At 44.6% G+C, this 19280-nt stretch overlaps 1 protein-coding gene across 2 annotated transcripts; it reads left to right on the top strand.

The window, feature by feature from the left end:
* The first annotated feature begins 1031 nt into the window (after positions 1–1031).
* baz2a (bromodomain adjacent to zinc finger domain, 2A) lies at positions 1032–17775 on the top strand. 2 transcript variants are annotated; one of them, XM_041945507.1, is made up of 30 exons: positions 1032–1165; positions 2412–2535; positions 2746–3654; positions 4211–6286; positions 6536–6811; positions 6913–7290; positions 7403–7463; positions 8103–8211; positions 8357–8458; positions 8569–8791; positions 8917–8978; positions 9062–9127; positions 9223–9615; positions 9709–9963; positions 10056–10270; positions 10375–10449; positions 10563–10737; positions 10817–10879; positions 10965–11109; positions 11221–11840; positions 11950–12286; positions 12558–12713; positions 12867–13027; positions 13431–13496; positions 13616–13899; positions 13984–14119; positions 14247–14393; positions 14515–14741; positions 14902–15045; positions 15854–17775. In XM_041945507.1, exons 2-30 carry the CDS (start codon positions 2412–2414, stop codon positions 16011–16013), a joined length of 8145 nt encoding a protein of 2714 aa, XP_041801441.1. In that variant the 5' UTR covers positions 1032–1165; the 3' UTR covers positions 16014–17775. The 2 variants fall into 2 exon arrangements, with proteins under 2 accessions (XP_041801441.1, XP_041801440.1); XM_041945506.1 differs by having other exon boundaries at positions 14512–14741.
* The last annotated feature ends 1505 nt before the right edge of the window (positions 17776–19280 follow it).

Here is a 19280-nt window from a genome sequence, read left to right as displayed (position 1 = left end):
GTTAGTGAGAATTTTTCCTTTTAAGACTGGTCACCTTTAGAGAGCATCACTGGATTATAGAGTGATAGCTTGGTTTGGCATTTTATAATGAAATTGTTAAAAAAAAATGCTATACTGTCCCTTTTTTGTTGTCCAAACTCGAGTAGTTTTTGAACAGGTTTAACCATGTTGTATTTAATAGATGTAATTTTATTTATAACACATTATTTCTTCTCGAGTACGATTTTGGAGTGCTGTTACTCTGAAATCTGCCCACTCGGCGCTAGGACCTAGATAGTTACAGTCTTCGGCCCAGAAAATTAGCATACTTCCTTTTAGAGGCCTTATTTCCTCACTGTCATTTCCGAGAAGAGGACTGTAATATGCAACACCAATTTCCCGTTTTCAATCTAAGCACATAAAAATAAAAGCGCGGATTAGAGTCATTTTCTGCCTGTAACTTTCTAAGAAGACACTTTAAGACAACTGTCTGTTCTGAGTACTTACTTGAGTATTTCCATTGTATGTTGCTAAATACTTCGACTCCTCTGCAATTCAGATTGTAATTTTTACACCACTACATTTATTTGACAGTTGTTAGTTACGCTGCAGTGTAAGATTTAAAAAAATATATAACAAGCATAATAAAATACGATGCATTAGAAATTAAAAAGTTCGATTAAAGGTACCACATTAAAGTACTACTGACCTATTAATGCATCAGTAAAAAAAAACTGCAATAATGTAGTAATAAAAACTGACAGGAGCCATTCATTGTTTATGATGAGTACTTTTGGCTTTTGATATTTTACGAGTATTTTGCTGAGAACACTTTTACTAGTAAAAACAAATAGTAATTAGGCTAATTATTATTAGAAATAACAAATACATAACTTATTATTATTATTATTATTATTATTATTATTATTGTGTATTTTCTTGTGAAGTTTCGTGAATTAATATGACCGGATGTGTTCGTGGTTACCGTCGGGACGTTTACGTTGCTACTGTTCGCTCTGTTCTGTGATCATGGCTGCACTGGACCACGCCAGCCATGTTTGCTAATTTAAAACCCAAAGGTTAGGGAATAGTTGTTTATTATTTACCGCTGTGCCATCTTCACCCGCATATCCGTTTAGAAGAAGGTTTAGAGGCATCCGCGCCTTCGAAATCCAAGGACTGAAAGGTTGGATAGCTTTAACTGAAATATCAGCGAAACTTTTGATGGTGGTGGTGTGGGAAGATGCTCTGCAAAAATTGTCTGTGTGCGTGCAGCGTAAACAATGTAACTTCATCTGGCTGCTAGCTAACGTTAGCCCATGAACAAAAGGGAGCACGCCTCCATCTGTTAACAGGCGAGTCTGAGTGATTTAACGCTATTCATTATCAACAGACCGGCTGATGTTTATTTTCATCCACGGGGATTTATATTGCTGATGGGCACCATGGATCCAAACCAGCGTGGTTGCGGTACCTGCTACCTGGCTATTAGCTAACATCGCAGCTTAAGTACCGTACTCTGGGTAACGTTAAGGATGCTATCAGTTAGCTATCTAGCTAGCGGGTGTTAGCTAGGTTCTATTGTGATGATTTAGCTAAATAACCTTGGAATCGGAGTACGGATTATTTTTGTCCGATGTTTCAAGCTAAAGTAGACGGTCAGTACAATCACTTGACGTGCTGAAGTGGTATTTATCGTTAACGGTGTGAGTTGTTAGCACAGCTGTCTAGTAGCGCTTTAAAGTGAATTGTTCGTTTGAGAACGCAGCTAGCGCGATTTAGCTAGCGCGACGCCTGCTTTTGCAATGGCCTGGTTGAATTAGGAAATCAAGTATCCATAGAGGGCTACTTTTGTGTTACGACGGTATGGAACTGCTAAACACCGAGTGGTGTGGTAACAGTCCTTAAGGCCTCGGAGTAACTGTAAAATATTCTCGCTAATCCCTTCATTGTTAGTTGGCCGAGGCCGCCGGGTCTTGAATACATGTTTGTAAGGCTATGCCTGCCTGGGCCGTACATTTAGAAAGGTAGGTTGAGGAGGATGTGCTCATGTTAGCAGCGCCTCATCAGCGGTAATGATGAGCTGCTATAGTAATATCCATTACGGCTCTCTAGGGCCTGGCATCTGCTGTTGCTGGCTGCGACATTTTGACGGTTGTTGTTGGAACGAAATGGTGCTGTCACAAGCTGCAGTTGCCAAAACATTTTAGGATGGACATTTCACTCAGGAAATTGTACCTATTCCGTTGCGTCCTCAAAACTGCACCAAATAAATGAAAATGAATTAAATAATACATTTGCGATTCATGTGGTGATGCACATCGCGCACAGGCATCTTTGCCCTGTTAAGGAATTGCACAATTTCTATACATTTTGCTAAAGTTCAACATTGATTCTAAATATCTGTATTTTTTCTGCTCTCTTTTTTTCAGATGGAGTCAAATAATCATTTCAACTATGGCACCCACTCCTCAGCAAACTCAGGACTGAAACTCTCCTCAGGGGATTCTCTTTATACTAACGGGTCCTCCATGAGTTTTCCTCAGCAGGGGAAGAGTGAGTGTTTTGAGCCTTTAGCACTGTATCAGAGTAAGAATAAAATGAAAGTGAATGGAAATTGATGCTGCTTTATGTACTTTATAGAGCCAGACTTGACTTTCTCCCCTCACCAGATTTCTTAATTCTTCATTTTGATTGTCTGACACAATATTTAATGAATGCAAACTGTAGCCTTTTTAACATGACTAATGTCCTTCCGTCTAACAGATATGAATGGCGAATTGAATGTGAATGGCGTCACTACTGTACTCGGGTCCGGTGTGCCTGGCTCCCACCCACCAACAGCTCCTTACCCACACATGAGCAACCACCACCAGAGCAGCATGGGCTATGACTACCTGTGGGGAGGACACCCTCAGTATGGTCCAGCTATGGGCACCTCTCCTGGGCATGGGATGCACCAGAAGCAGCCTACACCTGGGATGGTGCAGCCTCAGTCACAGCACCACTTCCAGGGTCATGGACAGTACCAACTGAATGGGGGTATTGAAAGCTCCCACCAGTCCCCTGTGGCAGGCCCACCAAACATGCCTCTTACTGGGAGTCAGTACTGGAACAGGAATAACCCTGGCCCACAGCAGATAAGTTATAATTCCCATAATATGTATGGGACCTACCAGAGTCAGGCACATCCTGGAATTACACCGTCACAGCATCACCAGCAGCAGTCCTTACAACCGCCCCCGCATCAACCGTCACAGCAGCACCTCCACTCCCATCGTCACCCACCCCACCACCACCAGCAGCACCAGCAACCACAGCATTATGGCATGATGGCTAACGGGATGCCCTACTACCAGCATCAATCCCAACACCCGTCCCTGCCATCTCCCCAGCAGCAGCAGCAGCAGCAGCAGCAGCAGCCACCACAGCAGTCTCAGGCCCCAGGCCAGGCTCAGATAATGCCTCCAGCTGCCCAGAATTTTACTCCTCCTCGTGGCAGCCCACAGCACCACAGTTTAGGCAGAGGGGGCACGGGCAGCCCTCTTCCTGTGGGGATGTCCTCCGCAACAATGATGTCACCATCAACTGTGCAGGATAGCGGATCACCCAAAGGCCACAACAGGGAGCAGAGCCCCCATGCTAGTAATGTGGGAATATCTACTGTCATGCAAGGTGACTATTCTACATTTAAAGTTGTGTTTGTGCTACTTTTTGATCATTTAATTCTGTCGTTTTGTGTTTCTCCATTTTCCACAAAAAGTGTATACACTTGTGCCTGGAATTCGTTAGTTCTACATTTTGGCTTCACTACTGTATTTCTGGCAACCATCTAAGTTTTATTTCCTCATAATTAATCTGTTCTCTACATTTCCTCCTTTAATGCCAGCAGTTAAGTGATGCTTGTATAGTCATATGGTCTTCTTCCTCTTTAGTCATACTTGGCATAGCCATCCCAGCTGGTGACCATATTATAACATGGCTCTCCCTCGTTGCATCAAAGGTTTCCATGGTATCTGTATAAAACTGTATTTAATAGTTGCTGTATAGCTCAAAACAGCTAATTAACTATTTTGTTAATTGCTTAAAAGTGAAGTTTTGCTTGATTTTTTTTTTCATTTTATGCTATTATTAAATATTTTATTTATTCATTTAGTCTTACATGACAGCAGATTGAATATCTTTGGGTTTTGTGCTTATGGTCTGTTTTGTTGATTCTCTTCTCTTTCAGGGCATACAAGAGAAGCTGTCAAGGAGGTAGACACAAGCTATAACGGCATGGAAAGGGCAGCTGTTGCTCAAAGACTACCCAAAAATGACAGTTACCAACCCAAACCTGTGGGCCCTACAAGTGATTACCGTCAACATTCTGACCAGCCAGCAGCTCAACGTCCAGAAATGGCTTCCCCTGTGAGAGAGTCAGCCATGAATACACCCCCCCAGTCTGTGTCGTCTCAGCTCTCTGCAGCTACAGCTCCTGCAGCAGTGTCAACGTCTCTAACCAAGGCCACAACACCTCCTCGGGTCTCTGCAGCTCCTGCTGTCTCTGAGTCTCCCACATCTGCCCCTGGGCTCCCTACAGTGTCATCTCCTGATATAGAATCTACTCCACCACAAATCTCAACACCTCCCAATGTGTCCTCTGCTCCATCTCCAGCTGCTCCTCCCACACTTTCCTCACCTCCTCTAATGATGCAAGGCCTCAGGCCAGAGATATCCCCTGCTGGAACCAAGCATCTGTCAGTAGGGTCCTCTTCCTCCTCCTTGCCTGCATCACCTCCAAAGTTGTCTACACCTCTTTCTTCCACTGATAGTGTGTCTAGACCTTCAGCAGTTTCTTCAGTCCCTCCAGTCTCTTCTCCTTCATCGGAGTCTGTGGCTCATCAAACCAAGTCTTCATTGCCTCCTACAGCTTCTGCACCTCCTGCCCTAGTGTCCACGTCTTCTTACTCGGTGTCCACACCCATCTCATCCCTTCAACGGATGGTTCAAGGGTCTGAGCCACCTCTGATGACTTCTGGCACACAGCATGAAAAACCTGGACCTCCAAAATTAATGTCTGTCACTTCATCAGTACGTGCTCCACCTCTAATGTCAGTATCAGGACCTTCAACCTCAACACCACCTGGCTCTTGTTTATCAGCATCTGAATCTCCCATGTCAGTGTCAAAAACTCCTTCATTTGGCAGTAACCGCTGTGACCCAGTGCCCACAACCCAGCGTCAGACATACACTCCTCCAGCTGCTGACTCTGGTCTTACCACTGCCTCTGCAGCATCATTACCACCTGGAGCGGTGAACTTACCCTCTCTAGCAGGCCATGAAAGTCCTACAGTCCGACCTCTGTCTACCCTACCTCTTTTAACCACTCAAGCCTCCAGGACTGCACCCGTGTCCACCCCTCCTGCCTTGGTGTCTGTGCCTCCTGCAATTGGTACTTCTTTTGGAGTGGTCCAGAGTTCAGACTCTGAGCAGCATCCTTCTAACACCACTCCTCCTCATGCACTAAAGCAGTCATCTCCCAAGCCAGAGCACCATGGTCATAGCGAGGATAGAAAAGCGTTAGCTGATAAAAGAAATGGAAAACCAGAAGAACACCTCTCTCAGCTTGATTTAGGCACGAGAAGGCCATCACAGAAGATGGACGCTACTGAGACTAATAAATCTGAAATTGGCTCACCCAAATCCCTCACTGATCTTCCTGGGAAACCCTTGCAGACCACAGTTGTTCCTGATCAAATGCCCAAGAATAAACAGACAGATTCTGAGAAGCACCACATGCAAAGCAGTGTCATCTGTGAGTCAGAGGACTCCATGGTGGAGCAGAGTCCACTCCGAAAGTCCTCACCGCTCCACAGCACAAGGGCAGAGCATCTGACTGATGAAAGTTTTGATAATTCTTCACAATTCGATGGCAATTCAACATTTGGCACCTCCTCTAGAATTGATGTCAGCTCCATCTTGGCAAAGTCCTCTCTTGTAGGTGATGAAAGCTCTTGTGTCGATGACTCCACTCACTTTGACAACAGCTTTCACCTAAGAAAGGACACCTCCCATGCAGAAGAGCAAACCTCCACTTCGTTTTACACCACTAGAGATGGCAGCTCCTTTTTGGAAGACTCCAGAGATGACATGTTGGGCTCCACCAAGGAAGGGGAAACATCAGAGGCAGAGGAGACCAAGGATGGTCAGATCACAGGAGAGTCAGTGTTGGAGTCTTCTCTTAACAACACCTCTCAATTGGAAGAGCCCTCTGTTGACTCAAGTGATGTGTCCAACTCGCGCTCATTTGTGCCAGGCCATCAAGGTACATTCCTCAAGTTCATGCAAACATCACATGACATCACATGACTTGACACGCAGTGCTCATTACTCTTGATATTTAGAATGCTACTATCCTAATTGGATTTAATCTTTCCCCCCATTAAAAAGTACTTTTCTTTAGACATTCCTTTCATTTCAAATATTGAAAAACAGAGTAATCTGTATATTCTGTCATTATGTCATTATCCTATTTGTCTGAATTCTGCTTACACGATTTAATGTTGCTTCTCAGGATCTGAAGCAGAGTGGGAGCCCAGGGGACAGGATACACCAGACTCAGCTGGACGCGTTAGCATTAAGACCACTGTTAATGAGACAATGACTCCCCCAAGTTTCAAGATGAGAGATGAGAATTTCATCGCCTTCAGTACTCCAGCAGAGGGCCCTGCTGTACACCCACTCCAACCAGTAACTGATCAGATTGTGTCAACTGCTGAAGGGCATCTGAAAACCCCAGGGAAACCACGCAAACCTCGAGCTCCAAAGGCAATATGGACGAAAACCCCAGGTATTCAACATTCTAATCTCAAAAAAAAAGTTAACGTAGATAAATGTTAGACTTTATTGAAAAACTTTTTTTTGTCTTATTCCCCTTTTTTTTTTTTTAAGTTCCAGAGGAGGGCCAACGCAAGCCTCGGGTTCGAACCCCTAAAGTGGAGAAGGTGAAGATTGATGATGAGGGAGGCAATAAAGAGGAGGGAGCCAAGGGCAGAAAGAGGAAGAAGTCTGTCAAGGTGGATGCTAAAGAAACATCAGATGTATGTGGAGAGGCTGGGCCACCCACAGGAGAGGTCGATCCCATCACAGCCACAATTGAAGCTGTTCTGGCCAACGCTTCAGCTCTTGACACTTCAGTTGACAAACCCAAGAAGGCGAAAAGGGTCAAGAAACAAGACCAGGAAGGAAACGTGGGAAAAACACCTAAACAAGGTGGCGACAAAACTGCTGATGACGTTGATGAAAATGACGATGACAGCTCCACTGCAGGTAATGAAGAAGGGTATCCGGGGGGGTTCACATCATGTCATGGCATTTTGTTCTGATGTAATGTAGCCCAGTTTCAGATGCTAAGTGTGGATATGTGCATTTTCTTGAACAGGTGAATCTAACAGACGGAGGGTTGCAACTGAGGAGCAGGTTCAGTTCCCCCTGCAGCATGGGTAATGCTCCCTTCTGGAGATTTGTTCATCATCTTCATCATCATATTATTATTATTATTGTTATTAGACATGGCTTAAAATGTTTAAACATTGTTAAAACATGTTTTAAAATCTGTGCAAAGCAAGATATCAGAAGACATAACCAAAAAAATTTAGTGTCTGTGCAGCTGAGTATATGTAAACCTTTAATATGAAATATGAAAACCATTCAATACATTTAACCAAAACATGCTCAACAAGTTAAATTTCTGAGTTAGCAGGATAACTGCCCTGAAAAACCCCAGTTTTTACTCAACAATGTTACACAGATAATTTAGAATCCTTCGCAGTGACAAGATACATCTTTTTTTACATGGAGTTTTTTGCGTTGGGGTCTTGACATGCTGTCCATGTTCATTTTGTAGATGATACTGTACTGTACAAGTACTGATTTTGTGAGACTTAAAAAGAGCTGTGCTTCCCTCTGTAGCGCATCTTGTTCGAGGCCTCAAGATGTGTGTTTTTATTTAGTTTTGAAAGGTTTTTAAATGTGGGCAGTGTTCATATATTACAACTTCAACTCAAGTTTGTGTGCTGTCCTCGTGTGTCTAAAAGGCTGCTGTTTGGCAGGAATGTAATAATGAACTGTCATTTCTCTAGTTGGAAGAGGGAGATTCGTGTGAAGAAAACAGAGAACCGCATGAAGGGCGAAACCTGGTATTACACACCTTGTGGAAGGAGGATGAAGCAATTCCCGGAAATAATCAAGGTACATTTTCCTGGCTGTAAAACAAAACCACAAAGGACTTTTACGTTATTGAAATCATAGTATTTCAAGGCAGCTTATGTATTGATGATGTCAAATCACTGACTCGGATTGTGTTTCTCTCTTGTCTCCTAAATGCTTCACCCAGTACTTGAAGAGACACACAGACAGCGTGGTCACCAGAGAACACTTCAGCTTCAGCCCACGCATGCCTGTTGGAGATTTTTATGAAGAAAGAGAAAGTCCTGAGGTCTGTATACAGTGTTACTACTACACAACTAGTGCACAGTTAAGATCATGGTTGTTATAAATATGTGGGAAACATTTTGGGGACTCATTATTCTCTATAATACGTTTCAGGGTATGAAGTGGGTCCTCTTGGCTAATGAGGAGGTTCCCTCTATGATCATGGCCATCACTGGCCGGCGAGGTCGACCTCCGAACCCTGATAAAGAGAAACCCCGCAGGGTTCGTGGACTGAAGGGAGGGCAGGCCCGCCGCCCTGGTAGACCTCCCAAACCCAAGATGATTGATCTCCTCAGCAAAGTTGATGCCAAGCTTTTGAAGCGACTTGAGGCCAAGGGTAAGTGAATGTAGATTGGAAGGAGGAACGAGTATACAGGGATGTGATCTGCCCAGATGATGTGTTCAGCACATAACTTCAAGAAGTTTGTGCTGTAGCTAATTGTTTGAATTCACGTTTTACAGAAGCTCTCACGGAGGAGGAAAAGGAAAAACTTGCAAAAATCAAGAAGAAAATGAAGAGAAAGGTATGTATGTCAGACTGCTTGTAATGTTAAGCTGTTATGCTGTCAACATGTCCTGATTTTGTTTCTGCCATTTTATCATTTAGGCAAGAATGAAGAGAAGGGAGGATGCCAAGATTAAGAAGATGAAACAGGAAAAAAAGAAGGCCAAGGTACAGACACTCAATGCAAAATGATTTAGCAGCATTTTCCTCAGCGCCACCTCTTCCTCACCTCCACCTGTTCTTGCTTTCCTTTCCGGGTTCAGCTTGAGCAAGATGCCAAAGACCTAGAGCTGAAGGCTGAACCCACCGACCCGACAGCCCCACAGGTCACACAGCCAGCATCAAGTTCTGCTGCAGAGGCCAAGAAGCCTGGCCGCAGGAGGTCAGTAAAGGTTGAGGCTGCTCCACAAGTACAACAGACTGATGAAGAGAGGATAGCCCAGGGTAAGAGGGTGCTGGGTGCTCGGAGTAAAGCCAAGGCTCTGGCTAAAGCCCAGGCAGAGGCAGAGGCGGCAGCTCAGGCTGCTCTGGCAGCTAAGAGGGCAGCAGAGAGGAGAGCACAGGCCCAGAGACGTCTGGAGGAGAGGAAGAGGCAGCAGCTGATAGCAGAAGAACTGAAGAAGCCCACAGAGGACATGTGCCTCACTGACCACAAAGTGAGTTTTACAGTTGACACTATTTCTTTTAGCACTGTGATTGCAGAGATTTTTTTAAGGTAGTAATGACTGTTGAACTTTGTCTCTCATCAGCCTCTGCCAGAGCTGTCCCGTATCCCTGGTGTGGTTCTTTCTGGCACAGCTTTTGCACACTGCCTGGCTGTGGTTGAGTTCCTGCATGGCTATGGAAAGGTGATTGGTCTCAATGTACCCAAGGACATCCCCAGCCTTGCTACCCTGCAGGAGGGGCTCTTAGGCCTGGGCGACAGCCAAGGAGAGGTCCAGGACCTATTGATAAAGCTGATGGAGATTGCACTCCATGATCCAGGCCTGCCATCTTATTATCAGGTGTGTGATACAGTTTTAATCATTTTCTCTATTAATGCAATTCCTGATAAGAAATAATAAACATTTTAATCTACATTTCCCCTACCCATCAGTCAGTAAAGATCCTTGGGGACAAGCTGGTTGAGTTGGAGCTGACACGCAGCACAGTCTCAGAAGTACTTCGCATCTTCATGGAAGCTCATGGTTATGATACAGAGGTGTGCAACACAATGAGGACCAAAACATTTCATGCCCTGCCTCCTGATACCAAGGCGGCCATCCTGGGTTTCCTGGTGGAAGAGCTAAACAGTAGCAACATTGTCACAAGGTGAGAACAATAACTCGTTATTTATTCTGTAGGTTCCTCCTGAACTTAAAAGTTTGTTACTACTACGTCGGTTACATTATTAATGTATGTATTTTATATTTCAGTGACATTGACAACACAATGGAAAACATGACAACTTACAGGAAGAACAAGTGGATAATTGAGGGGAAGCTGCGCAAGTATGATAACGGGTTTCTCTTCAAATACAGAAAAATTCCCAGATGATTCTGTCTTTGTAATTAAAGCACAAAGCCATACAACATGTTAATGCTGTTTGTTTTCTCCATTGCAGACTGAAGGCGGCACTAGCGCGTCGTACAGGACGCTCAGAGGAAGAGCTGTGTTTTGAGGAGAGGAGGCGCAGTGCCAGAGTGGCCGAGGAAGAGAACCTCAGTATGGAGGAGAGTGGCCTGGTCGTGGAGAGGGGCAACCGGCGTGCACGCAAAGAAGAGCCCAAACTTAGTGATGTACGTATCTGCTCTAGTGATTTTTCAGTATCAGACATGGATCCATTCCTCAATTGAAATTTTATGTTTTCTGCGACAGAGTGAGAGCCCTACCAACGCCAGCATTCCAGAGCTTGAAAGGCAGATAGATAAGCTAACCAAGGTAAGCCTGATGCTACACAGACGCAGTGCTTTATACATTTGTGTTGCTTCATTTTAAATATTCCTCTGCCTTTGGATCTCTCCAGCGCCAAGCATTTTTCCGCAAAAAGCTGCTACAGTCGTCTCATTCCATGCGGGCCACATTGCTGGGCCAGGACCGTTACCGGCGCAGATACTTGGTGCTACCTCACCTTGGAGGAGTTCTAGTCGAGGGGCCAGAAGAGCTGTTGTGTGAGTCTGAGAATAAATTTGAAGAAAATATCATCCCTCCCATCTTTAGATTTTATAAACCCTTTGCTTGACCATTTTCATCTAAACTTTCCTCACATTTCTGCCATGCAGCCTCTGGAGATGTCCTTGTAGCTGAGGTTCCTGTCACCCTCCTCAAAAAGGAGCCCAAAGTTGAGGAGAACCCCACGCCGACCACTCCTCCTCCTACTCTACCTTCCTCTCCTTCCTCTGCTACCCCTGCCCAATCCCAGACCTTCTCTCCAGAGGAGGACCCCCTCCCTGGCACTGCATCCCTCATGAGCAGGCCAAGAGGACGAGGGCGGCCCCGAAAAATCAAACCAGAAGTGGAGCTTCACCTCCGCACAGCAAAGATTCGCCGCCGCCGTCGAAGTAGCGTCAGGTCCGGAGGTGAAGATGGGCCAGGATCACCAAACAGTGGCACGCAAGACCTCACACAGGCTGCTTTCCAGAGCTGGCTCAGCCAATCACAGGAAGCGATGACAAACGGCACATGCTCTGCAGCAGGGGACGCTCCAGAGGGTAATCGACCAGAGGAGAGTGTGAAGGAGATGGCGGAGAAACAGGGACAGTGGTTCAACCTGCTCCCCAAACAACCGTGTGACGATAACTCTCTGACGGAGCCCCAGATACCCACCTCACCCAGCTCACCCCCTAAACTCCTTCCTCAGATTCCGAGTGCTCTGCCCGCACTTGCTGCTCCACTCATGCAGGTCTGCTACCACAATCACAACCATAAATGCATTTAATTATGCTGTAGTGTTGCATATTGAGTCCGAGTTTGTATGGTGTTAAAATAAACCATCTGTCCCTACCCCCCAGCCGGACCCGCTGTTGCCTGGCGTGGCCCCTGCTGACCCTGTGACTCCAGCAACACCACAGGAGACCCACTCTACACCCCCTGCTGCCGCTGTTTCCATCGATGCCCCACCAGCACCCCCTCAGCTTCTTCCAGCTCCCATTCTTCCTGCCACACCTGCTCCAACGACCCCCGCCAGGCCAGGTCGCAGGCGGAGGAGAGGCAGCAGAGGCAGTAGTCCTGCCCGCAGAGGGCCAAGAGGAGCTGCAGCCAAGCGTCGTGGACGACCTCCCAACTCCGTGTTCCAAGAGCTCGAGCAGCAGTACTTCACACAACTGGTGGTCAAGCCCATACCAGCATGTAAGTAGAGTCTAGTTAAGACGGGTGTTATGCTTTTGAGCCAGTCAAAATAATTAAAAGGAAAACAAACACATCCTCAGACTAGAGAAGTTTGTTTTAGGAAACTTTAAGACAGTTCAGAGCTGATCTTGGTATTTAGGACTGCTGACAATTTGTCTACAAAAACGTACAGGAAATCTATATGTCACAGCCATTTTTTGTGTTCTCTGTGGGAAACACAAGTAGAATCTGTGTCTTACTTATTTTTTAATGTGTTGTGTTTTTTTCCCAGCAATGGTGCGTGGCTGGTGGTGGATCAAGGATCCAGAGGAACTTTATAGCACCTTACAGGCCCTCCATCCAAGGGGCATCAGGGAGAAGGTGCTCCATAAGCATTTGGCTAAACACATGGAGAGCTTAGCTGAGATGTGCACCAAACCCATAGAGGGTGAGTGTTGCATTCTTACTCAGCTTTTTAATTCTGTCCAACAAATGTTTTCATCTAACCTCATTATGCTTCTTTTTTTTTTCTTTTTAAAAGGACTGCATGTTTCCACTGTTGTGCTCTCCTTACAATTGTTCTTGTGTTGTGTCCGGCTAGACCCTCTGTTTGAGTTGAAGGTGGAGGAGAAGGATGTGCTAATGGAGGCTCTGCAGCAGCCCTGGCAAGTGCAGGAGAAGGTAATGGAGACTGACATCAGCACCCTGCAGTGGGTGGAGGACCTGGAGCAGCGGGTCATTGCCGCCGACCTCCATCTCAAGGTAAGAAATCACCCCACTTTTTGTGTTTCTATGTGTCACTGTTACACATTGTATTAAACAGACAATTATGACTAAACAACAGCGACTCAAGTTGAGTTGAAGTGAAATTAAAACATGATGATTATTTAAAACTACAATAACAAGATAAGGTAAGCTTTTTAATGTGAGTCTAGGAGATGAGTAGGACTGAAAATATTGGGACTTGAGTGTTTGAAAGTAATTGAAACAAGTAGGAAATGGTGTCATCTCTACTGTCAAAATCTCTAATAGAGCCATACCCCCAAAAAATACTTAAACCTTTAACCCCAATGAACATGCTGAGAGGTGTGTGTTTCCCATTCACAACAATGTGAAAAGCCAAGATAGCCAAAAGACTCAAGTGTACACTTTGTGTTTCTTTAAGGCACTTCCCCAGAGCGCTGTGGGTGATGCTGAATCTAACACAGAGACACCAATGGCAGAATTTCAGGTAAGAATTAAAACCATTTCTCACAATTCTTCTGTTTAAAATTAAGTTGTGCACGACTCCTGTTTGTTCATCTCCCTCACTGATACTTAAACTCTCCCTGTCTCGCCCCCCTCTTAAAGCCCTACACAATCCCAGATCCAGACTCCACACGTGATGACCTCCAGTACTATGAACACGACGCTGACCCACACGATGACTGGATTGTGCGAACTAAGAGGGAGTGGTCCGGCCTGCCGCGCATCGCCACACACCCGCTGGACTTGGCCGTGCTGCGGCTGGCTAACCTCGAGCGTAACATTGAGAGACGCTACTTGAAGGAGCCACTGTGGAACCCAGCCGAAGTGATGCGCCTCGCTCCTCTCACCCCAACCCCAGGAGAAGAGCATCCCATGGACGTCATCAGGTGAGAAGACTGGGCTTTCTTTGGAGTGGGGTGGGGAGCGAGTGAATTTGTTTTATTTTATATTTTATTCTTGTTTTCTTCCAGTCTGGAAAGTGAGATCACATCGCGGCTACGAACATGGCGACAGGCTCTGGATCGCTGCCGCAGCGCTCCCCAGGTCTGCCTGTGTTTACTTCAGCTGGAGAAGGCCATTGCTTGGGAGAGATCTGTGACTAAAGTGGTAAGTAACATTCTTACAATATTGTTCTTGAACCCAGGTGTACGTAGTTTTTTGGTAGCCCTCTTAACCAAATTCAAATTTGTTGTCGTTTTAACACTATGGATGTCTTCTCTCACTTTTCATCTAGACTTGCCAGGTTTGCAGGAAGGGAGACAATGATGATTGCCTGTTGCTGTGTGACAGTTGTGATCGTGGCTGCCACATGTACTGCCTGAGGCCCAAAATCACCCAGGTGCCAGAGGGAGATTGGTTTTGCCCTACTTGCGTTGCTGAGGTCAGAACCCCTCTTTTGATTCTTGACTAAGAAACAACTTCAAACTAAATCTGGACTATTTGAATATCTGCTAAACTTATTCAGCATCATCTCAATCCTTATTCGGTTTGTCTCCTAGAAGGAAAGCGATTCACCCCGCTCGTGCAAAAAGAGGACCAGGGTGAAAAAGAGGAGATATGAAGATGACAGCTCTGAAGATGAGATGACAACACGACGTAGCGGTGGCATGGCAACACGGTACAAGGAGACCGTGGCTTGCTCCTCCTCGACCCGTAGCTCTGGAGAAGGAGGCTCTGCTAAACGTCGTCGCATGACCACCCGCAACCAGCCTGACCTCACTTTCTGCGAGTGAGTCCCGCCTTCATCACTGTCGAGCTATTCACATGCAGAAAGATCTTATTAACGTTACACAACAGGATTTTAAACTCGTTTTTAAGTCTACAGGGTGACATTTGTTTTGACAGTTATATTGTAATGAATTTCTATTGTTTATTTTATTCCCTGCCAGGATCATTCTAATGGAGATGGAGGCTCATGCCGACGCCTGGCCGTTCCTTGAACCCGTCAACCCCCGCCTGGTGCCAGGCTACCGCCGCATCATCAAGAACCCCATGGACTTCCTCAGCATGAGAGAACGACTGCTACAGGGAGGGTAAGAGCGGGTCACGCTACGTGTTTCATTACTACTTTATTTTACCTGTCACTCACTGTACACACGTTACCTGAGAAAAGGTGGAAATCTTGCCGTGGCCATTACAAAAAGAACAGCCCACAGACAAAGCACACACAATCTGTATAGAAAGCATTTCTATGGCAAATATGGCAAAATAATCTAGTACACGATGCAATCTTAGAACAACTTGCAAGAACAGAAAAGTTTGCAAGAAAAGAAGATAGAAAAATAGAAAAAGCTCATATAATTATATCTACACACCACAAATTACTCCCAGAAATAATAATTGTTGGTGCTTATTTAAGCTTGTTATTAGTCCTGCATTTCCTGACTGTCCACTTCTAATCTTTTTAAATTGTACTGGGTAAGTTGAGGAGAAACATACACATATTCACCATTAATACGCTGCACATTAGCAACATATTGGCTCTTTATTAGTCATTAGAAAGCACTTATTAATGCCATATTGTGTGGTTAGGGTTATTAAGGGTTAGGGTGAGGTTATTAAGATCGTAGCAACTAGTTTATGGTGAATATGTGTAAATTAATACGGAGTGTGACCGCATAATCTTTACCTTCCCTATAGTGCTTTGTTATGGGTTTGTTGGTTCCTAGGATAAGCTGATTGTTCTTCACTTACACATTTCTAAAAGAAATACACATGCTGTACTCGAAGATGTTTTCTATAACCATTTGCTTGAAAGGAGTCTCTTCAGACATCTTCCAAATCCTGAGAATAATATATTGCTCCCTTAACGTCAGTCTCTCCTGCGTTTCCTTGCCTCAGGTACTGCAGCTGTGAAGAGTTTGCAGCAGACGCTCACCTTGTCTTCAACAACTGTGAGCTGTTCAACGAGGACACCTCGGAGGTGGGAATGGCTGGACACGCCATGAGGCGCTTCTTTGAGAGCCGCTGGGCGGAGTTCTACTCAAATAAGGACAAATAGGAGCCTACGACGTTCCCCCTGATGGTGGGGCTGTACACTGTTGGTGCTGTCACCGTCCCAGTCATGCTCTCTCCATTACTGCTAAGACTGTCTGGAGGCTCTTCCAGCTGTGTGTATTCTCTCATGTATAGGTATATATGTATAGATTTTGGCTATTTGTCTGTTATTGTTTCCTCTACTGGCCGAATCTTTTTCCAGGCCCACAGCTGAACTGGCTTGAACTTGTACTCATTCCCCATCACAGAGAGTGAGAACATGTCTCTCTTCACTTTTCCTTCCTCCTTTAGTGTCTCCTCATCTTCACCTCAGCACCTCATCTCCTGTTTGCGTTCTCCTGTCACGTCCTTTCCCAAGCCCCATGTCGTAGCGAGGCCTTTGGTCAAGCCCTGCTGTGGGGCGATGACCTGGCCTCAGGCCCTGAGTGTTTTGGCTCTCAGACTCACACTGAAGGTCAGGGACTGATCACACTGTTGCAGCCTAACTGCTGCATTCTGGACCTGCTTAGCACCGCTCAACGACAAAATGGATCAAAACTCTTCACAGAGCTCGGGCCATTTCTTACCTGTTCAATGGAAACGTAATGTAACGTGGTCTTATGCCGAGAAGTAATTTTTTTGCTCAATATATTTTTATTATATATTCTATATATAAATATATATAAAGATTACAATAGCTGGGATTATTTAATAGCAATAGCTCGTAGTGAATGTGTACAGATTACCTTATAGAGATGTCTAGACGATTTATGAAAAGGCCAGTTAAACTAAAAGGAATCTGTTCTTGGACTGTCACAAGTAGACGTTGTATAACCTCCACTTAAAGTCTTGCACGCACACGTACACACTTTTCACCAACACACAAACATGTACATGATTTCACACACACACACACACACACATACCCACCTTCTGCTGCTGTGTGAAAGACACTGGTTTCTGAAACTGGAGGATTTTTTTTAGTGTCGGTCAGTCAGTCTGGGTTTAGACTCTTATATTTCACTGTCCTTGTGAAGAGTAAATAGTCAGATAGTTACCCCTGATCTGTGTCACAGGCTGTATACAACTGAGAGGATGCTACTGCAACACACAGCTCACACTGAAATTTTGCTATCATGTATAAAATCACCCCAAGACAAGATGGTGCAGCTTCAGAACTGCAGTTGAGCATTTGACCCGTGCTGAAAACAACACTCATACTTCTGTTTGTCTGTAGCTCGTCAAACAAGGCAAAAACATGTAACGCTGGTTATGTGTGAGGTTAAAATCCTCCCATTTTAAAGAGTAGAATTTTAAAGGAGCTCTGGTAATGAGGTACTGGGCACACCCCTGCCTGGTTTTCTGTCTTACATTCCTTTTATTGATTTTTGTGCTGTACAAGGGCCAACGTACGATGTTGCGCGGCATGGTTGGTGTGCTCTGAAGGCGACAGGATGACTCCACAGTCTGGGTTTTATTTAAACGTGTTTCTTACACTGAACTCAAATCCGTTGTTAGGAAATAACTTTGATGTTCCTTATTACACGTAAAGGGACAGACATTTTTTCAAAAAAGAAAAAAAAAAAGACATGAAAACCAAATGTGGTGTTAAGTGAATTTTTAATAATGTACAGTTTTGGTGACTTTAAATTTGTTCCTTTATATTTTTAGGACCAATTCATCATTTTTAAGAGGAGGTATTACAAGACTCTGTTGTATTAAGGTGATGTAACACGTGTGCATCTGTAGAATGTACTGTGAGTTGAATAAAAATCACATCTAGTAGAGAGTATTTTCCCTCGTTCTCTTTGGCCTCGTATCTGAGTCTTCTCCGTGTTCTCTTTGTTTCTCTTAAACTCGGAGTTCCCCTTGTGTGTTAGCTTACGTCATGTGGCAACCCTATGTTCCCCATTACTGAATGTTTTGTCTATCTCAGTGATTTAGACCTGCGATAGACTGGTGACCTGTTTGAGATGTACTCATCTTACTTTCCCAGTGCATGCTGGGATAGCGTAACTGAACAGAATTACAGAAATGGATGAATATACTGCTAATGGCTACTAAACTCCATCAGGAGCAGATCTAGAGTCATTGAGAGGTTTAGTATAAATAATCATTTGTATCAGTGAGGTTATTGAATAAAGTGCACAGGTTGAATCTGCAGCTGATGAATACAACTATGTTTTGACCATGTATGGTACAGATAGTGCTGCTTGTGGATTTTGGACTGTTGGTCGGACAAAACAAGCCATTTTTAGACATCACCAGTCTGATTAGTTGTGTTGAGCATTTTTCACAATTTATTTTACAATTAGTTTTTTTATCAGTGACTAATTTGCCTATGATTTTCTGAGTCAATCATAAAAATTATCCTATATTGTCGCCCAACATATGAATATGAATAAGAACTGCAAACATTATGTTATACTTTATAAGAAAGAGGTGGACTTAAATTTATTGTATTTGTTATGTGAATTTCAGTTTCATGAAGCGGTTAAAACATCTCTCCCACATTTCAGCACCATTTACTGATATGAAACACTAGAATTTGTAAAATATGAGCGTGAAGTTTATGCTACACTTACAGTGTGCGGACAGTTTTTTAAATACAAAACAGCATCGCTTGAAAACAGCAGATGAACATTTTCAAATAGACTTAGTAGAATAGCGTTTCCTGCTTACCTCATACCGCTACTAAAACTCACTGTATATCACAAGACAAGCCCACTTCAGCATGTCACATTATGGTTGAAAAAGAGACATTAACCATGATGGAAATATGCTCAAGTATTTGGGCGGGGCTCTGCAGCTCCCTGGAGAGTCCTGTCTAAGGCACATGCTGTAGGGAACGTCCTGCCATCACTCCCAGCTGCTCTACAGTGGTAGACTCAAGTACGACACTGACACACACTTTTATTCCACACTTCCCATCTACAAAGCATCTGAAACAAAAAGTGCAGATATGCTCAGAATTAGAAAAACATAAACGCATGTATTGTCTTTTAGCGCATCACTCCCTTTGCCCTCTGTTGCTCTCTCAAATCCCTTAGCTGGCACTTTGTGCGAGTGTGTGTATATTTGTGTGTGTGCGAAATTGTCGGTGTCAGCACTCTGGGCAGAGGGGGCTGAAAACTCCCCACGCCAGCGGGTTCCAGTGTGCCCCCCGCCCGTCCCGCTCCACACATTTGGGCTTAACCCACAAAAGGAGGGATAACAGTTTAACAGTTGCCGTGGAGAGGAGGGGGTAATCCACGGCATAATGGGGCACGCCAGCAACCCCCCCGACCCCCCA

Source organism: Chelmon rostratus, chromosome 10 (assembly GCF_017976325.1).
Source record: "Chelmon rostratus isolate fCheRos1 chromosome 10, fCheRos1.pri, whole genome shotgun sequence".
In the NCBI taxonomy this organism is placed as follows: Eukaryota; Metazoa; Chordata; class Actinopteri; order Chaetodontiformes; family Chaetodontidae; genus Chelmon; species Chelmon rostratus.
The sequence above is the reverse complement of the archived record's forward strand: the minus strand, read 5'-3'. Positions and strand labels throughout refer to the sequence as shown.